General features: G+C 30.3%; 1 protein-coding gene across 2 annotated transcripts; it reads left to right on the forward strand.

The window, feature by feature from the left end:
- The first annotated feature begins 17 nt into the window (after positions 1-17).
- LOC111636137 (alpha-1,3-mannosyl-glycoprotein 4-beta-N-acetylglucosaminyltransferase C-like) lies at positions 18-20,668 on the forward strand. Of its 2 annotated transcripts, XR_002758490.1 has the most exons (5): positions 18-107; positions 180-320; positions 6,218-6,321; positions 8,785-17,724; positions 20,309-20,668. XR_002758490.1 is itself a non-coding variant. In XM_023381315.1 (4 exons), the coding sequence occupies exons 2-4, from the start codon at positions 227-229 to the stop codon at positions 10,000-10,002; spliced, it is 1,416 nt and encodes a 471-aa protein (XP_023237083.1). In that variant the 5' UTR covers positions 18-107; positions 180-226; the 3' UTR covers positions 10,003-19,605. The 2 variants fall into 2 exon arrangements, 1 of the variants encoding a protein (XP_023237083.1); XM_023381315.1 differs by lacking the exon at positions 20,309-20,668 and having other exon boundaries at positions 8,785-19,605.
- The last annotated feature ends 1,719 nt before the right edge of the window (positions 20,669-22,387 follow it).

Below are 22,387 nucleotides of genomic sequence, written 5' to 3' on the forward strand. Positions count from 1 at the left end.
ATTCTACTTCCTGTTTCATATCCGGTCATGCCGTATCAATGGATGTTGTTGTGACGTCTTTTATGTCGTATTTTAGCATTGTTTTCAGTAACAATGCATGTGATCAGGTAGTTTTTTAAAAAATATATTTATAAATAAAGCATGAATTGATAAATTAAATATTGTTTTTTTGTCTCTAGAGAAATATAAATATTAATGGGGAGTCTTCACGTGTCAAAGTAGCATCATGAGAAGAGCAATTTTGTACAGTTTATTAATTGGTAGTTGCTTTTTAATCTTGTCGAATTGGTTTTGGACTAAATACACATTCTTACCAGAAGGTAAATATGTTGTAAATATTGTTTTTTCTGTAGAAGTTACTTTTAGTTACTTCGATTATATACAATTACATGGGTAAATGAACTAAAAGTTACTTCATTTTACTCTCTGAATGAATGATTTTTCATCCCCAGAGTTGTAAACTTCCTTGTACTGGCAGAAAAGTCAAGTGAATACCTATATGTGCAACCCTTGGCAAGATATTCTTCTCCAAAGGTCAGTTTTTACTGTGAACTGGTACTGCTGCCTAATCTCCCTCCTCCGCATCAGTGCTTGCTGTTGCTTGCACCTCAGCATTCGTGTAGGGGTGAGCCTCACACCCCATAAAACTATATAAAATCAAGTACTCCGAGAATGGTCAAGTGGGCTATTCAAAGCCAGCATATTCACTTGGGCTAAATAGTTAAATGTGACTCCCAATTGCATGAGTACTGGAAGTAGACTGAATTGTGAAGGGTTATGTGTAGAAGTATGATTCCTTTGAAATTTCTTTGAAGTATTCCTTTGAAATTATCCTAGAAGTATGGTGTTGAAGTATGGTCTACAGCTCTGATAAGGTCCCAACTGTCTCATTCAGAGGTGTTATTGTACCTATTTTTATATCTTTCAATTACCATTCACCCCCTGTAATGTTCAATAATGCTGCCAAGCAAACTCATTCCCAAAATTACATAATGCATATCCCTTTAATTGTACTAAGGGATAATACAAAGCATGAGATACTGCATGTTACGTGATTTTATTAATTACACATATAATTTACAAAGCAATGACTTAAACAGTACGGTTCACCATATGAATAATTCTTTTACATAATGATAGTCTCAACCCATGGGTAACATTTTTGTAAACACCCTCACATTCTTGTAATGTAACATAATAATTACCTGCATACTTACCCACTAATATCTGCATTACCTAATTTGTGAACAGTCCTGTAAACATTACAGGGTATCATAAGATTTGGAAATTTATTCAAAATATTTAAAACAGCTTATAGTTGTAGAATGTGTTTAATTTATTCATTAAGATTTGTATGCAAATGTAGATAAGGTATCCACTAGGCAGAGTGAGATACTATAAGCATTGATGATGTATAGATAATATTTAATCTTTTCCTATGGGATTTTGTTCTTTGAAATCTCTTTAAAGCATAAATTAATGCCATTAAATGATTTTGGAGATGGTTGGCTCAATTTCTGTTTTGCACTTTGTCCTTGTCAAAATCATGACTAAATTCTGATCTAACAATAAGATCAAGACTTTTTGCTAGCCATTGTATGAAATGAAATAATCATAATTTATAATCTTATACTATAGTCTATGATTTCAGACTTATAGGCTATTTCCAGGACCTCACATTTAGTATTGATTTGGATTTTTATGAATGTTAGAATTAAACATTTTGAATTACTGAATTCTAATGGAATGTATATCAGAAAATATATTTTGAACAGTTTTTGTTTGATCCTTGCTTTAAAAAATATCACACTTGTAATTTATCAAAAAGTATTTATCTTTTTGCAAGAATAATTTCTGTAAAATTAAAGAGTTTAATTGCTTCTACACACTGCATACTTAAAAATTTGGTGGATCAAAGTAAGACAACTTTTTCTTAGAAGTCTATAAAACACTCTTGATGAAAAATAAGAAATTTTTAATGGCATAAAAAGTATGTATACATTCACTTTTTGAATATAAGATGCAAGCATTTTGAAAAAATAGAATTGAAATGCTTGAAAATAGGTGGATAACACTTAATCATATTACTGATCAAAATCTACCATATATTTTTATCATATCTTATAAACAGGATCTCTTAGAATTCAAGAGAGCCTGAAATAATTTCCTGTTTGATTCTCTAATAAATTAAAATCACAAAACTGTATTTAAAAAATATATTTTTTAAATAATAAAATTTGACAAAACAATAAAGTTTTTTTTTCTTAATACACACAAATTGCAATTTTGAAGCCCTGTAAATATCAGATCCAACACAAATGGTCCTGCTGCTCTCTTGTGTGAAAGGGCCAGATATTATATTTGAAATGATTTAATATTATGTGATTCAACATCATTTATTAGAAATTTAAATAACATTATTTTTGATGAATTGCTTTTTGTCCTTGTTACAATATGAAACTATGAGCATTAAGTTTTGGCTCTATGGAGGACTTATCACTTACTATTTACATCTGGGTAATCACACAGAAGTAGGTAGACACTGGTTTATTATGACAATGTTATGCATTTTGGACAGTTTGTCTGTCCCTCTTTAGCCGAATTTGTTACAGTTTGTTGGGTTTACAGGCGTCTACAAAAATAAAAGTGGTTTTTCGTCACAAACATTTGGGTTTATGATTAAAATAGTTCAAAATTACATTTTAAACATACTTAAAAGCTACATTCTATTTTGTTGCTGATGCATGGATGACTTTATTTTTGGGACTTTTCACAGAGGTTATAATATGTTTCCATACAAATGGCAACCAGAGATTAAAAATGTTACTTAATAAAATTAAATACTATGGTATACAAATATACAAAGTTATAAACAAGATTATAGTTACAAAAGCCAAGAGCTGTTTTAAGAAATGTTACATACATTTTTGCAGTCAGTGAGCTCATAGAAACAATGTTCTCTACTACAGAAGCGAGGCTACTATAGGGTGGTATCTATTATTGGTGATATAAGTATTATCTCTGACTAATAGGTTTCAGATGTTTAAGTAAGGGTGCCAGATGGGATCTAAGGTGCATTGTAAAGTTTAGGTCCACTCCATGCAGTTAAGCAAACACAACACAAACACATCTGAAGAAACCAACACACATTTCTTTGTGTATGTAGCAGAAACATGTAAAAATAATACGTCACCATTAAACGAGCTTATTATTAGACAACTGTAAATGTATAAACATACAAAGTGAGATAAACCATGTGTTGCAAAAGTTTAGTTCCACTGTGCAAAATTACACATTATCATTCCAGAAACCCCTTTTTTGCATCCTAATGTCAAAAAGACAATGAGGTATGCTGTCTACAAGTCACTGGAGCACATTTTGACTTATCTAGTCCCATACAGAGGACTGCACTTCTATAGGCTGTCTGCACTTCTGCAACAGTTGAAAACTGGTTTTCGTTGGTGTATACCTTCCTTTCCTATCTTCCTTTCTTTTCACACTTCAAACCTCATGCTTTCTCTTCTTTCCTACTTCCAAGGGCTAAGTCCGTCGCTTAAAAGACGGACAGCTCTCTAACTCTCTTTTTAAAGATGTATTAAAGGTGTACACCTTCCTAACAAGGATTCACCAGTGGTTCTTCATGGGTTTAAGGTCAAGGAAATTAGCAGGCCAATCCATTACATGCACATCATTGTCTAAGAACCATTTCCATATAGTGTGTGCTACATGGATTAGTGCATTGTCCTGTTGGAATATCCAGAATGGTCCTCCAAATGCCATGAGGTGCATATCCAACAGTTTCTGGTAGTTTCTGGCTTTCATATGCTACTTGGAAATGCAATGCTAGTCTTCCTGTTGTATTTGAACCCAAACCAGACCATTAGTGATCCTCTTCCCATTTGGTGTTTGGAAAAAATCTTCAATGTCATGCCAATAATAGCACCAGCCATCAGGGCCATCTAAATTAAATTTTTTTTCATCGCTGAATACTACTCATCTCCATTCTGTACTCCAACTTGAATGTTCTCTAGCGCATTTTACCTGTGCTATCTTATGAGCTGGTGTTAATTTGGGCTGATGTTTCTTCTTGTATAGCAGTTGTCTGTTGTGCTTTACAGCTCTTGATAGGGTTGACTTATGAATATTAACCATTGAATCAAGTGCCAACTGTCTGAGTGATGATCCTGATTGTTTCATGGTGTTTACAACCCATCAAAGTTGAATTTCACTAAGTGCCTGTGGATGTCCTGAACGGGAATTTTGGTTGTAATCCTCTTGGTTACATACATAATTGTTTACAATGTTATGTGACCAATTAATCCTTTTTGCTATGGCCCTGTTGGACAGCCCTTGCTGCTTTAATGCATCAATCTTGCTCCTATCACAGACAGATAACACCTTGCCATGACCCATGTTTCCATAAATGTTATATCAAGCAAATCACACAACTCAAAGTTGCAGCAGTATGACAATTTCACTCTTAACATGCATGAAATAGTTTGTAACATTTAACTTGCACGTTCATATCATTATTTCTCCTGGGGATATTGTGGAACTAAACTTTTGCAACACATGCATTATCTCACTTTGTGTGTTTATACATTTACAGTCATCTAAGAATATGCTAGTTTAATTAATGATGTCATATTATTTTTACATGTTTCTTCTACCTACACAAATGCAGTAAATGTATGTGTTGGTTTCTTTAGATGTGTTTGTGTTGTGTTTGTTTAGCTGAATGGAGTGGACCTAAACTTTTGCAATGCACCTTAGTTTTCCCAGTGCTTTTTTGGGGGGGAAAAAAGTGGTGGAATGCTCATCTCATTACTAAAAATATATTACATGCATCGTACACAAGATTCGGCACACAAGCAGGAGCAGGACTGTCTTAATAATTTTGTTGCCGATTCTATGCTCAACAGAGCAATTCAATGCAGACCAAACATCAAATTTTCAAAAATTCTGTTAAAACTTTTAAAATATGTCGAAAAAAGTGATGGAATGCCGTTCCATTGCATTCTATGACAAAAAAAGTGCTGGTTGTACCTGTGTTTTTGTTTATTATGTTATCATGGATTTTGATAATTTCTAAATGTTTGTATAATTTGCATTTGATAATATTTCTTTCAGTTTTTAATACTTTTAGTGAATTTTTATTAATATTATATGGAATACATAGCATTTAGCGACAGTGGAGTTTTTCAGGTTGTATTTAATAGCATTGATGTGTTCTTTAAAGTATATTTTTAATTTTCTTTTGGTTTCATTAACATAAGCATAGTTACAACTACAGGAAAACTTATAAATAACTTTGTTTTTTTTCCGAAATGTTGATAATAGTATTATTGTTGCTTAATCTTTTTTGGATTGTGTTGGTATGGACTCGTACAATACATACATTAAATTGTTTGAATCTTTTTGAAAATGTTTTTGACATATGGAACTTTACAGGATTTTGCTGGTGAACTAATGTTTTGGACTATGTTTGGTGTTTTATTATCTAATCTATTTATCCATTTTAATAAGGTAGTTTTGCAGTAATTATTTAACAAAAATAGTTTGATAATTTCATTTATTTTGGAATTTTGATCTATTATGTATATAGCTCTATTTTTAATTTTACTGATAAACAAGTTGAATGTGTTTTTCTCTATGTATAAAGGGGTCTCTGAGTTGTAACATATAACCTTTTTAATGTTGCATTTTTTAGTGTCTATTAATTTTAATTCTATTTAATCCAGTGATTAAAATTCATAATTTTAGTTCTAATTTAGATTTTATATTTAGATCTAGATGTGTTTCAGAAAATGATTGATTTCAATTTGGGTGCTACTGTATCATAAATGAGTACCTATAAACCAAACAAATTGTAACAAATACGGCTAAAGAGTAAGAGACAACCTGTCTAAAATGCATACTGTTGTCATAATAAACCTCTCTCTACCTAATTCTGTAAGATTACTCCAACATCACTAGTGTATGAGCCAAGTCATCCAGAGCCAAAACTTAGTAACATTATTTTTGTTTAAACTGTATTTTTAAAAATAATTAAATATAATCTTTAGATTCTTTATGATGAAAAGAAATTTTGTAATATATATTTATTTATGTGTTTTATCACATTGAAAATTTTTTGATTTGTAAATAATAATTATTCTATATACAGAAATGGATATATAATTTTGTTCTCTTATTAATAAAATCATTTATTTTAAAGGTTTTAATAAAGCAAATGCAAACTGTTATAAGAATCCAAAATCTGTTTTATCCTGTGAAGAAATGATCAGAGAAACTATATATACATGTTCCCTTTCTACACAGGTAAGAAATTAGTTTGAATATTTCTTTTTATTTTAACTATGGTAATTAAGATAAAAGTTAAAGCAAATTAACATGTATCCAATGTTAATTAAAGTAATGCACAAGTAATATTTATCATCTGCAGTTGCATGGATATTTCCATCACTTATGTAGTCATTTCATACAAAATTGTACATGATTTTAAAAGTTTAAATGGTTATATTAAATAAGCCAGTTATATTTAAAGTTTTACAATTATGTAGAAAAATAAATTATATTAAATGTGATTCATTATTTGGAAGATTTTTGATGATGTATTCTATCAAAATCTATGAGAAGAGTATCATTAAAAACAAATGCTGTGTACAACAGATTATCGCCATCCTCAAAGATCTGTTGTAAATTCTATTATATCAAAGATGTTTACAAGAAGACAAATATCAAATGGCATTAATAAAACATGTCACTGGTCCAAATGCAAAGTTTTTTTCAGAAAGGACTAATGAAAAGGGATGCTGTGAAACCACATCATATTATGCCACACCTGTAGTGACAGTTTATGCAATGGAATTTGTTGGTGAATTGTGGATTTTTATCAGACCAAATATGGCAATTATGAATGTTCACATCACCATAGAAATAAAAATGAGCTTCATTGCTCTACAAAATTCGCCAGGGCCATTTATCATCAGTTATCAACTTAGCTATGAATGTCATGTCAAATGTTTTCCACTTATCACCAGAAATCAATTCTTGACTGTGTGATATCTTTATATGGATAAAAGTGCAAGATTTTTTTGGCAGAAATCTCCATACTGAAATGTAGGGCATGTCTGATCGCTGTGATGTTGCAGGTATATTATGGCTGCTTGGAGATTTTTCCTGTTCTTTGCTTTCAGACATCTGTTTTCAGATCAGTTTGTGGCCCCATCCTGGTTTCACAGTGAAAGTTGTGGTCTTCTCAAAACCCAAAATCAATTTCCTGAGATTCCCAATAGTCAGAGGACCTTTCTTTAAACCATTTAGTAAGAGTTTAACAAGTAACACAAAATCAGTTAAAGTGAGCACCATGATTGTTCACCAGTTGAAGAATTATGAAGATTGTTTTGCAATTCCTTCTATACTCAAACTTGATTACAAAGTGTACATAATCTGCCCCTTAAGGGGAATGCAGTGCCAAGTTTTGCCCTAATGTCTGAATTTTGAAGTAAATTTTTTCTTCAGAACAAAACTGCATACTCAGGACATTATATATATCAAATTTCATTGAGATTTGTCCAATGGTTTCTAAAATAAGCCGTGAACCTCTACTATTTAATATGATCACCCTGTACATTTTTTTATTATATTATTAACTTAAGTTTAGTGTGCATCTATCTTATTCTTTTCATACTTTTGTAGCTAGTCATCTCTATCTAAATCTCAGATGGAAATATCTTTCACATTGTTTATCAATATAATGATAAAATAAATATTTCGTACACAGGAAGTTTTTGCCCTTTGACATTTGACTTTCAGATGACTTACTCTTCTGTATGTAATACGTTATATCCTTAACTGCTATTTACACATTGAATTTGGACTTTGAAATCTTTGTTTATTGGCTACAAATATATTTTAAAAAATTCTTGTAAGGTGACACTTTCTGCCAGTTTTGTTTGTTTTCGGCATCAGCAAAATTATTTGAGAAAAGATTACTTTTTGTTGTCTGGTTTATCTATGAATTTAACATTTTATTCATTGATTATAATTCACTGCAAGTAAGGTAAAACTTTCTTACTTTATTAGGTTTTATAATTTTTTGTTTTAGTATTCTGGGAACAGAATTTTCTTTATAACATGTAACTATATTGTTCAATTGTTGGTCATATTTTTAGGAATGTGTTAAATAATTGCATTTTATTCTCAAGATCAGGCATGCCAATAAATTTATTTTGATTGACCAATTGATTGCAGCATCATTTTGGATCGATCACAGATATCACACAGCCAGTTATAATATAAAAGTATTTGTGGTTTCCATACTTCCATATTTTCCAAGAAAGAAATTTTTTAACTACCATTATACTCTATGAGAATGTGTGGTGGTCTTTGTTTCTGATTGTAGCACAGTGAACATACATACACTGAACAAGAGACATGAGAAAGTGTTATTTTCTCTTTGTGGATAGTCATATCTAGGTTCACCTTTGGACTCTCAGACCAAAATTACTGACATTTCTTGGATAATTTCATCACCTTTACGAAGGAATAAACAATGTGCTAGTAGATCATCAGTACTTTTGCCTTGTGAAAATGGATCACATCGTATTATATGTTGTCCAGATCTGCTAGACTAGGCTAACTAGAACATAGTTCCTTAGATAACTAGAAAGAATTGCATGTTATTTAGAAACTATATTATGTATAACATTATCATTCAAGTGTTTGGTTTTTTTTTATAAATTTACGCATCAGCAATTAATATAATTTTATTTTTTACAGCCGAGATTTTTATTATCTAGTCATCGTAAAGATATTACACCAAGTCTCAGTGCAGAAGATAATCAAAGAAAAACGTACTTAACAATCGGTATACCAAGTGTAAAGCGTAAAACAGATAATTATTTATTTCAAACTTTGCAGTCGATAATTAAAGGAAGCTCGCGGGAAGAATTGCAAAATATTACAATTGTCGTGTTAGTGGCTGACGTAAATTCTGTTGATCGTCATGGCCGAATAAGAGAGATTAAGAGTGCCTTCGAAGATCACATTAAGTCTGGACTTTTACATATAATTGAAACAACGCCGTCAATTTATCCACCATTTATTACTTTACACCAAACATACAATGATTCGATGGAAAGAGTTCATTGGCGTTCCAAACAGGTTATAGATTTTGCTCTACTGTTTAACTATTCAGTCTATTTATCTGATTATTTTCTCATCCTTGAAGACGATGTACTTTGCGCTCCTCATTTCATAACAGCTGTCCGCGAATTTATAGATTTTCAGCAGGAAAGTTGGGTATCATTGACCTTTACTGGATTTTTAATTATTGGAAGACTCTTAAAATCTTCAGATTTACCACGTCTGGTTTCATTTTTGATGCTTTTTTATTCAGAAAAACCTATTGACTTACTTATATTACAGTTTATCGATCTCCTAGTGCCTTCACAAAGAACAATCATCAGAAGAATACCCAGTCTATTTCAGCACATTGGTCTACGTTCATCTTTAGATGGTAAGATTCAGAAATTAAAAGATAAAACCTTTACGGGTGTTGCTAATAAATTTGAAGCGAATAACCCAAGTGCCGATATCATTACGACAATTACAACTTATGATAATTTTTATCCAGAATTAGCATATAATTCTGGTTTTGGCTATTTCTGGGGGCAGTCTCCGAAGATAAATGATACTTTTGACGTCATTTTTCACAAACCATCTCTGATAGAGCATATTTATATAGAAACTGGTTCGAAAGACCATAACAAAGATATTTTACTCCACGGAGTGGTAGAAGTCGGTTTGCATTTTATAAAAATGGAATCTAGTAATAAACCACTTTGTAGTAATTATACAATGGTCGGAAGTTTTAAAAATGGGAAAGCCGAAATTAATTCTTTAATGCATCAACATATACCAATTCAGTGTATTAGAATTCGAGTTTTACAGAAACAAAGTAATTGGCTTGTAATTTCTCAAATTGCTATTTTTTAAAATGGTTAAGTATGAAGTTGTGTTTATGCTATCCAAAATAATAAATAACTTGCAAAATTTGCCATTTATTATGTTAATAATGCCTAAACTTGGATCTAATGAATGGATGAATAAAAATTCTATCTAGAATGCATGAATTTGCTTCAATATACCGGCTTGAAGTAACTTAGATCCAAACCAAATGACAAATAATCAAATGGTTAGTTTATGTGATGAAGGAAAACTAAATTTTTATTCATCAGTTCATTCAGATAGAGTAAATGTGTCTTTAAATGATTGTTTATGAATACAAAGATAAATTTGAAAATGTTTAGGTATAATTTATTACTACTACTATAAAAAATGTACTTAGTTGTGTGTATGTGTATATGTATTGTATATCTTTATAGCTATTTTGTTAAATGCTATAAGATTTCATGATAACATTCATTGCACTCCATTAATATAATGTTTTAATTATCATTGCACTCCATGTTGTCAAATTACTACATTAACTTTCTGTTTATCATGAGTACAGAGTACAATTGCTTTTGGATGCTTAATGTCCATCATCAGAGTCCAAATCTTTTAAAATACACATGAATACTTATCAAGTGTTACATCATATACAAATTCATATTCTAAAATTTAAATTTGAACATTGGCATTCTTAATCTTTTATAGCACTTTTTATGCGACTTTCAAAAATATCAGGAATGTTTTTGAAAACATTTCCGATGATTGAATGTAAGTTTTAGAAGAAGCATTCGAATACAATTTAACATTTAACAGGAATTCGGAACCTATTTTGTGAGATTTGGAATCTGACAAAGGACGAGAAGCACCAAAAAGCATTTAGTAGAAAAATTGATCATACTCCATGGCATTCAGAAAGCTAATGTGGTAATTATATTTATTTTTAAGTGCTAATGCAGTCATATGTTGTGTTGACATCATTTAAATGTTTGTCTATCAAAAGACACAGAATAAGAAAAAATCCAGAAAAACAATAAATGTTTACAGTTGCTTTTGGCAACTATGACTTGTTCTGTGTCTTTTAATACTTGAATCCAGTTTATTGGACTATTTGTACAATTGTCTATCAAGTGTTGTTGAAAATTTAATAGGCCAGTGTTTATTTTACAAAATATTGAAATTTTATCTAATGATTTTTATATTTTTTAGCATATATTAATTTATTTTTGAAATTTTTGGGGTATCCCCAGGTATCATTGTTAATTTTTTTTAGCAAACTCTGAAGGGTTTAAATTCTGCTCTGCATTGGCAATCTAGGATCCCCCAATATGATGCCAAATTAAACTTTGACATTCTTACTACAGTAATGAGTTTATAAAAGATTGATTTGGGGCTCCAGGCAACTGTCCTTTTTGCCCATAGGATAACATGCCATCGGCTACATTTCCAAACAAGAACATAAATAATAGTACTGATGTATTGTCTGTTGGATATTCTGCATGCTAACATTTGTGGTCCAGTGTTCCTTAGTGCCATGCTTCTATTCTGACAAATATCTTGGAACAAGTAGATTTGGTCCACTGGTTTATAAAACTAAAGGTTAACAATAATGTATTTACACTACAGGAGAATGAATTATGAAATTATTTATTTAAATAACTTTTAAATGTCAGAACTTTTAATTTTATTTTATCAAATGTGAAAATGATTGGACTATTTTAATAATAAAAAATTTTTGTATAGCTTTGAAAATTCTAAATTTTGATGAAATATTGAAAAATACCATTTTTAAAAATTTATCTTCACGGCTGTTATGGGTTGTTAATCAGTTCCTATAAATTTGTTATTACTGGACAGTTTTAATGTATTAATATTAAACTTCAATAGTGTCATTGGTTATATCATACGATATCAGTTAGTGTCGGCAGGTATGTAGTACAGGTTGGATGTAAATCCAATCTAAACCATCATGATTTTTAATATATATATATATATAATGGCTTTATATAATATTTTATAATACATATCATATCAATAGTATTGAATAAGGTTTTTGAATGAATCAGAAAGATTATTCATTGGAAAATGAATCATTATATTATCATTTAAAACTGATGTTCTTTGAGTGTTTGTTTTTTAATATCGAAAACCTTGATGGCTGGATATTTAGCTGATTCCTCTAGCATTTCATTTTGAGGTATCCTCTTTTGATCCTGGTTATATGGATTTGGAGATATTGATCCCTTTGCCTCATCACAAGCCAGCCATTATGAGTCTTGTATGATGGATGTGAGACCTTTTAGGGGCTCACAAAAGGAAAGTAAATAGTTTTAAATTTGATCATTTTTGATACAGTAAACTTTGCTAAGTCAAACTGCATTAACTTGAAGTATGCAGTTTGAATTATTAACTTGAAGTATGCAGTATGAATTATTGTATATAAACACTTGAAGTTCTAAAGAACCCAATATGGGTTGTTTAAACCTTCAAGTGTTTATATACAATAAATCTGAGTTAAAATTACTGTTACTTATACTCTTTGTCTAGGTTTGAGTTATGTTAAACTCTATGCTAAATGTTGCATATAATAATAAAGTAAATGCTGTCAGACAGTGTTAAAATAAAAGAATTTTAATGCCATCTGACAATGTGTTTACTTTATTTATTATTATACTTGAGCCTATTTTCCCTGTGTATCTTCCACCTTTTGTAGGTCCATGATCATTTTCTCTTATATTATGTACAAATACAGATGATTAGGATAAACAAACACTATGATTCCATGCTAAACATAACACCATGCCATTACAACCTTGTATCAGCATCCTTTTACTGATGTAGTATATTATTGGTGTTCTACACAAAGTACTCAAAAGCAGCATAAACTATGTACAGTTTTGTAATCAATCTGTGAACAGATTCTTGAGAAATAACTTAATAACGGGAGATTTACAGTTACAGAAAAATTTGAGAATAAACCGATTTTCTCAAGTTAATCAATGTATTAACTCGATACTCTTTAATTTAAAGTCAGGATGTTTTTATTTGTTAAAAGTCAATGTAATGCAGCTTTATGGTAATAGCAAACGTGTCTTTATGATTGAATGAATGTTTTTGTGTCTATCTGTTTCTTACTTATGATAGTTTTAGAATTCCAGAACTTAGACAGTTTTAGATTTGTAACTGTCAATGTTCTAGTAATTATTTTGGCATTTTATTTAGTCTTTTGTAAAGTGCTATTGATTTTAATACTTAACTTTTTCGATCACTTTTATCGACAAAACAATATAAAATGCATCTTATAATCAAATAAGCTGGGTTCATTATCTCTATACATTTTGGCTAATTAAATAGGCAAATGCTACATAGTAAAAACTAAAGGTAAACAATTAAGTTGCCATCCTCTATTACATTTAATAATTGGGCTACAATTTTCAAATTGCAGACTATAAATTCCCACTGTTGTTTGTCTGTCCTTCATTAATCTCGAACAGAATTAAATAGATGAAAATCGAGACTAGTTACAGAAAGCTTAGGGACCAGAGGCCCAGACTATATATGAACTTCTGGTTTGGACCAGCAGTCACACAATATCAATTCAAAAACTTTTGTTTTACTATATAGAACAATAAATATTGTATAGGATTTATTCTTCTAATTTAAATTAAAACATCATTAAAAATTGCAATAGAGAATTGTGACAATGTCACAATATGTAAATTTAATTAATTTAGAATATTCTGGAAGATCAATCCGGAGTAGGATTCAAACCCCCAACTCCTGCTTAGGGCTTGTTGGAAATGCTAATGGATGAGACTGGACATAATTCAAACTGAATATTAGCATTTCCGAACAAACTGTTATTGTACGGTGAGGATTTGTTTCTTCGTTTGTTGGTTTGAATCGCGCTCTCAACCAATCTCTTCTTCTGGCTTAATCACCTACCTTTAATCAAAACTATGTAGCATTTTGTATATATAATTAGCCAAAATGTAGCTAGATAAAGAATCCCTCTTATTTCATTAGTAATTTGGGCTTGGTTTCTAATGTGCACTTTGTAAGATAGATTATTTTGGAATTTGCTGCATTTCTTTGAATTACATAAAATCTTGTATTTCATTATTGAATCTCATGATCTGCTGTTATTACTTCATTAAATGACAGAATTGAAAATAGAATTTTTTCATAAAATGTGCAGAATTTGCATCAAAAGTCAGTATTACAATTTTTACTTTTACTAAGTTTTCTAGTCAAATTTATTCACAACTCATTTCATTAATTTTGTTTTTCAATTTAGGATACAAGATGGAGCTGGACCAGGGTGCCTGATCTCCAGTTACGTGAGGAACAGCACAAACGTGTCGAGAGTGTCACTTGTCACGAACTCGTTCGGTGAATGAATTAGTACCACGTGACATTCTCGACACATTCATGTTACTTACATAACTGAAGACTCGACATCCAGATTAGTGGTTCGCTCTTCTCCAAGTCATAAAAATGTACAAGTAAAATAAATAAGTAGCTTTAAATTTTGGCAGTCTCTATGCCAGATGGTCAGAAAGTCTCATCTTGTTTAATCAGTCTTAAATAATCTTACTATATGCCTTGGTTAATTGACTTTTGGACTGTCTTGTATCTCTTTATATGGGCCTACTATTTATTTATACATTATTTTTTACTGTAATTTTTATTAAATTTTCAAAGTGCAATTAAGTATATTTGGCAAAGTGTTTTGTATTGAAGAATACTTGTTGAGAAAAACAGTTATTTTCTGTTAGAAGTCCATTTTTTGATCTGAAATTTTAATTTTGAGTTACTGCATTATTTAAACATCTAGTCTCATTGTAGTTTCAATAAATTGAATAGTAAATCTTATCAAAATTCCTATTTAATACAAATTTTTTATAAAAAAACATTTTTTATAAAAAATGTATTAGATATTGTGATTTCTCTTAGTTTTAATTTTCATATTTTATCCATTATTTGTTATAATTCTTGAGTAAGTATCCAATTAAAACAACCAACCTTACTCGATTTCATAAATCAAAACTTCAAATTTGGACAATCAATCCATTTATTGATGGATTATTTTTCTCAAAATGTTTATAAAAATATTCTGAAATTGTATAAAAATATATTTTGCTATATAATTGAGTACTTATTCTATTTGATATCTATGTGTGTGTGCACTGCTTAACGATGGAAATACATTCCGAGAAATGCATTGTTAAGCGAATGTTATAGCGTATACTTAGACAAACTTGTACATATTTCTACCCCACGATCTTATAAATAATGCCATAACACACACACAGCAATCTGGTGTTAATCTGAGTGTTAAGGAGATATTTAACTTCTTTATAGTATTATTTAGCACACTGATGGGTTAGGTATTATATGGTGCACATTGTTAAATATTACACAGCACATTATGATTATTTACAGATGTTTTAGGTGTTTATAAGCTGTGTTTATCATGTTTCTATCAAGTTTTATCTGAATGTGAATTATTCTATAAATGTAACTGCTGTTTGTTATATTTTGTTTTTATTCTAAATGAAGTTGAGTATAATTTATCATAATTTACATATGATTTTAAATTACTCACATTTTATGAAGTAATTTTATGTTAAATGTAGTTTTCATTATACATAGGGTACTTATTAGCAAGACGGTGGAGTTGGAATTATTAAAAATGTACTGACTCCAATCTGAATGTAAACTTACAGATAATAAGCGGTAACTTAGCGTAATGATTTGTGTGGTGGCAATGAAAATTAATTTTAAATGGTAGCTTGAGACAATACATATTAATAATGGTTCTATAACCTTTTGAGCTGTTGCAGGGTTGAATTTGGAAATATTTAAAAACTGAAAAGGTGGAGTTGACAATTTTGTATACCAACTCCACAGCTTCACTTGCTGAAATATAAGCTGTAAATTTACTTAACTGTGCATATATATGGTAGAACTCAGATTATCTGAACCACCACTTGCCCTCTTCTCTCTCTCACTGATGTTCCCATGAATGCAACTCCAATCTTGTCTGCAAACTTGCAGAAACAAAAATGTCTTGTTCTTGCCATGACAGACAATGTTAACATTGTCAATGTATGAAAATTATGTTGCTGATAAACATGGTCTGGGAGCAGATAATGTTTCAACATTAAGGAATATGGTGACAATACTGAAGTTTACTGTGGCAGATTCAAATGATCAAATAAATATAGTACATGTACAATACTGTGCTGCCACCCTGTAATTTCATTCTTTACATGATAATCCACTTATCCGAATCATACGCAGAACAAATCAATTTGGATAATCAGAGTTCTACTGTAATATCAATTTTATGTACAGAAATTTTTTTAAGTATTGTAAAAGGTATATGTTTGATGACAAAATATTTTAATATCAATTTAACTGTGGTAATATATGCTTTGTTATTGCATTTTTGTATATTTATAATAAATAATAACTATGTATCATTATGTATGGGAAAATTATGAATGCAAATATCATTGTACAAAAGATAAAACTGTGGAAAGCAATTTTGTGATTCTTCTGTTTTTTTATTTAAGTCTAAAAAATGTATAATTTATGAAACAAGTTTCATGCCAATATCACTGAACAATATTTGGCCAGATGGCCTGAATGGATTTGAACTCGATTTCTGACTGTTGAAATGTCTTACATTCTATTGCTATGCAGATTCTGGGTTCAAATTCAGTCTAAATCTTATGTTTTATGGGTGTTTTGGGATGGAGCATTGTTCCCTATCCTTCATCCACTCTAACCTACCTTAATTACAGGTCAGGCCACTTATAAGGAGTAAACTGTACACTCGTAAATCTCATTGTGCAAGTGAATAGGATTGAATTTATAAGAGGCACATTCTATTATAAATTATAGAAATTGAATTGACTACTTTTTATTATGTATATAAAATTTCAGTGCACATATTTTTCTTACAAACTCTTTTCTGTATCAAATTGGAATAATTTGGTGGATTGTTAAGGTTTAGTCTTACTTGCACGAGTACTGTGGCTCTAATCCCTCAACTAGATCACACGACAGTATATGTAGCGAGAAGATCTGGCTAGGCCATAGAGGAAACAATCCAATCATATTATGAGACTGCAGTCAATAGAAATAACAAATCTGAAAGGATTAGTACCCAAAATTACATTTAATGGTAGTTTGCAACAATAAAATTCTTGTAATTGGCATATTTTTTTGTCTTTTAGACAGATCCTGCAAGTCTGCAGTACGTTCTTGTGCATAACTAGAGCACCTATAGAAAAGTATTGCTATTTAGTTGATGCATACATTTGGTTTTTTTGCACAAAAATTTTATTACTGAGAATAACAATACCATCTTTAAATGAACACTTTTTAACCTTTTTACTTTAAAAAAATTGTGTGAGACATCCAGGAGTATTTAGTATCTTTACTATGCTTAATACTGTTGTATTTTAATATCCTAAATACAAATAGTGATTTTAGAACCTAAAGATTGACTTGTAACCACAATTGGCATTCAATTTACTATTTACTGTTATGTTTATTGTTTTGTAGTTACAACCAAAGTGAGCGCTCAGGTACCATTCCCGTGATGCATCAGCAACGATCGCCATCTGGCGGACTCACTAATATTTTACATTTCAACGTCTCCAATACAATACACATTACAATATAATTAGACACACAAAGCTCTGGGTACACATACAAGATATAGGACATTTCATGTTTAGTCAAGTTTAACTGGTTCTAAAAAACAGATAACATACCTGAAACCAATGTTAAATAATAATAGGCAGTTTTATTGAACAAAAGTACTTCTAATTTTAATAGCATTTTCTTTAGAAGTGTGGTTTCTCTTCAGTAAAGTTTTAGAGTTATTTTATTTTTTTGTAGCATTTTCATCAAATTCTCATCTTTTAAAATGGAATCAAATGTAACTTATGTAGAACAAAATATTTATATTTGGGAAATTATTCAAACTGTTTAAATTCTTATTTAGCAACAGCAAACCTTTTTTCCAAAGGCAGATCAAAGTCTAATTACTTCAAATTGCAGGTCAAATATTTAATTTATTTTACTATATTTTTCAGAAAAATAAAAAAAATGTGATTATAATGGGAAATTGTTCCTAAAATGAGAAACTTTCACAAAAAGTTGTTAAAAACATTTAGAGAGTGTTTTATTTTGCTGCTTGTGCTTTTGACGTATTAAAAGGTGTCATCCTCAGGCAGATACAGATACAAATAAAACCTTTCAAACAAGCTTTTTAAATTAAAAGCTAATGGCATTAACCATTTAGAACAAATTACTTTCTTATTTTATTAAAAATATTGGCATAACATCCAACCTTCGAGTTTGATTAACTTACATGGGAAATCTGTTGTTTGTTTGATGATAATCTTTCTATCTGAGATTCAAAATTCATGGGTCTTTAAGACTTTTGTGACAGTTTTAGGTCACTGCTTTTACACTCACTGCATACATAGTGTAAATATCTATGATGATGAGTAAAACCTACCTGGTTGTGCAGACCATATTATAACAGACTTTGATTCTTTACTAAAAGCAACACTTACCATGGGATCATCTGTACAGAGAAAAGTGCCATTCTTGGTGAGTACTACCTTGGAATTGGATTGGAGCAGCTCCAATGGCAGACATGCTTTGGCATTGTAACTCTATACCTTTTCTTTGATGCAGCGAGCAAGCCACAACTGAAGCAGTTGCAAATGCAATTGATCTGATTACAGAGACTTCAAGCATTGAGAACGTGACACAGAAGACCCATTAAGACCCATCTAATCTGTTCAATGTACTGTATAATAGAGTTATGAGCAAGACTAGCTGCAAAATGGTCTCTTGATTTTCTATTGGTGAAAATGCTAGTCAAAGCAGAAGTCATTGGGAATCAGGCACAGAGAATTGTACTGATTCAAATGATTGAATCAATGTAGAATCGGCATACAGAAAGACTGGCAAGAGCCAGTAAAATAAGTTATCCCAACAAACTGAACGACAATTATAAACGAAAAGGTTTTTTACTGTTAACCACTGCTTTGGCATATTGGATTCAGAAAGAAGAGACGTTTTGGCAAACCTGTTAACAGAAGGAACAATACTTCATGGCACAAAAGGTAAAGCACAACTTCAAGCTGCTAAACAGGTGGGCAAGGATTAACAACCTGCTCTATTTGTGCAGTAGCTGCTTCTATTGGCTTAGAAGAGCCAATCACTACTTCAGCAATGACTGGTACTGTCTTTACAGCACCATTTGACATCGCAGCCAGATCTGCCACTACAAATCCTATTGTAAAACCTAGTTGAGGGATTAGAGCTGTCAGACTACTACATCTTACATTGTTAACTTAGCCAATTCAGTAATAATCAGAACAATTGGTGTATATGTAAATAACAGAGCACAATGTTAACACTTTCAAGTGTGGATTTCATTATAAATTTTAAAATAAATTTGCACAATTACACACCAGTTTTTAATCTACCTGTTATGAAACTAAATCATATTTTACTGTAATTTTACTTTTCAATTAATCTTATAGATTTAAAATTACAAATTTTTACCGAAATAGATACTCCTGTTGATATTTTAGCACCATTTCACCACAGTAATTTGATATAAATGTATTTTTAATTTAGACAATATTGTATGATCTATTATTATTCAAAGTAAAAATACATTTATATTAAATTACGGTGGTGAGATGGTGCTAAAATATGAACAGGAGTATCTATTTTGGTAAAAGATTTGTAATTTTAAACACATTTGACGAGCCTTTATGTCCGGTAACGTTAAACTTCATGAACGAACGTTTTCGGCCTCACTCGAGGTCTGCTNAAATATTTTTTTATACTAAGCTTCTGTTTTTTAGTTATATATAATAACAATTCATTCTGCCGCTCATTGTTATTCTTGACTAATTTAATATCAACAAAAATACAATTGATTAAAATTCTGTGCTCTACAAAAAACTGTTTAATGATTTTACCACCAAATGAATAACAAATATTTAACTTTATATGTCCTACATCACCGAATTTGTCTTTCACTAGGCCCTTTTAGTTTCGTTAGGGCTGAAACTTTTGCTTCGACCGGGCCTACAAGCAAGACTTGGCAGAGTGGCAAGGGCCAATGTAACAATCTTAACTGGTCTCTCATAGTGAGGTAGGCAGATATACTTACTTCTTGATCATGAGGCATTATCACTAATCTTTTTACTTATAAAAATCTAATTTAAATAAATAAGGGTTTAAGATAACAAGTGACATCTTATTTGGAGTATTAAAAGAAACGTTTAGTCAAGTTTAACAGGTTCTAAAAAACAGATAACATACCTGAAACCAATGTTAAATAATAATAGGCAGTTTTATTGAACAAAAGTACTTCTAATTTTAATAGCATTTTCTTTAGAAGTGTGGTTTCTCTTCAGTAAAGTTTTAGAGTTATTTTATTTTTTTGTAGCATTTTCATCAAATTCTCATCTTTTAAAATGGAATCAAATGTAACTTATGTAGAACAAAATATTTATATTTGGGAAATTATTCAAACTGTTTAAATTCTTATTTAGCAACAGCAAACCTTTTTTCCAAAGGCAGATCAAAGTCTAATTACTTCAAATTGCAGGTCAAATATTTAATTTATTTTACTATATTTTTCAGAAAAATAAAAAAAATGTGATTATAATGGGAAATTNATAAAAAATAGTTATAGTATTATTTGTATTATTAATATTAAATTATCATTATTGTTATATTAACAAAAAAAAGGTGCCCCATTGGACTTCAATAAGCCCTAGGCCCCGAAAAACCCAGATCTGCCCTTGGTCATATTAGAAAAACCATTGTCAACATTATGTATAGTACCATACAACAATCTAACAACCTCTATGAAGCCACTTTTTTATTGTAAGCAAAAAGTGTTAACATTGTATCCTTACTATCTTACTGCCATTAATCTAACTGTCATTGGTCTCAATTAGTTTGATTTAGTACAACTGTACTATAATTACCTTTTAATTATTATTCTCTCTTCAGTGTTGCTAATGTTAATTTAATGTAATTGTTTTGCATTTAAAATTAATCAAAAAATCTATTGCTTTGTATTCAGTAATACTAATGTTTTTTTTAAACAAAACTTCCATTATTTTATTGGTTAACCCCAATTATTAGTTTTATTCTCAACTAAAAACTAATAATTTATATTTTTATTTACTTACCTTCTATTCATTTATCTGAGAAATTGAAATATATATTACAATAAATTTTGTTTCATAAATTTCTTCCAATTAATCCAAGTCTTTTGTAAATTTAGTCTTGAGATTGAGGAAAAAATTTTACCCATTTTGGAATTCCTGATTCTTGAGAATCCAAAAAGGTTGGGAGATAACCATCCCTAGTCACAACATGCAACCTAAGGATATACAAATTTTATACTTACAAGCCAGGAATGGCAGTAAAACATTTCATTAACATTTTTATTTTTGGTAATTAAACCATTATTTTTCTATAGGACTTTGCTGGCATTACCTCAAATGATACCGCATGCAATACAAAGTTTGTAAATGGTAAATGGTGATAGTATGAGACCAAACAGGGGAGTAGATATAATTTAATAGCAGCAGCAGAACACAGCAACTCTTTCTCTGTTATGTATCCACAATCTGATATTTAATTTTAATTAGATATTTTAACACGAAATGTTTTCGTAATTATTTTTGCTAACTGATATTGAAGAATCTGACAGAGGGACATCCTTTGAGAACAGTTGCCAGTTTTCAGACCTCCAAATTCTGTTAAGTGACCAATGGTAAGAAGTCGGATTTAAAGAATTTTTACTAAATGGGAACATGATGTGATCACTTTTATTCATAATTTTGTATCCATCCAGACAGACTCCATTCTGAAAATCCATATTTTACAGTCAGTCAAACTTTCATGATACTTTTAACATTTCATATGAAAAGGTCAAAAGGGGATCCAAGAATCAATTTGTAAAGCATTGTTTTAGTAATAACAAGGTAAGGATTACTTCGAGCATAAGAAAGGAAAGAAAATTCTTAGGTAAACAAAGTTATTGATGTATTAATCTTTAATGCATATTAAACAAATTTTTAAATTATATGATAATTATTTCATTTAATAAAAACCTAGATATGTGTCTTTGTATCAAGATCATCAAATTGATTGCAAGCTGATACTTATGCATCTTGCATTCATAATTACAATGGTATTTATTTTCAGTTGAATCATTCTATTGTTTACTTAGCCATCCACCAATTAGGAGCACCCCAATAAATCATTTCTTGTACAGTAAATACTTCTAGTTGACAAATGTACAATCATCAAAGCATTTGGTTAGTTAGCNATGTGTCTTTGTATCAAGATCATCAAA

Source organism: Centruroides sculpturatus, unplaced genomic scaffold (assembly GCF_000671375.1).
Source record: "Centruroides sculpturatus isolate CEXI.00-Female unplaced genomic scaffold, Cexi_2.0 scaffold1046, whole genome shotgun sequence".
Taxonomy (NCBI): domain Eukaryota; kingdom Metazoa; phylum Arthropoda; class Arachnida; order Scorpiones; family Buthidae; genus Centruroides; species Centruroides sculpturatus.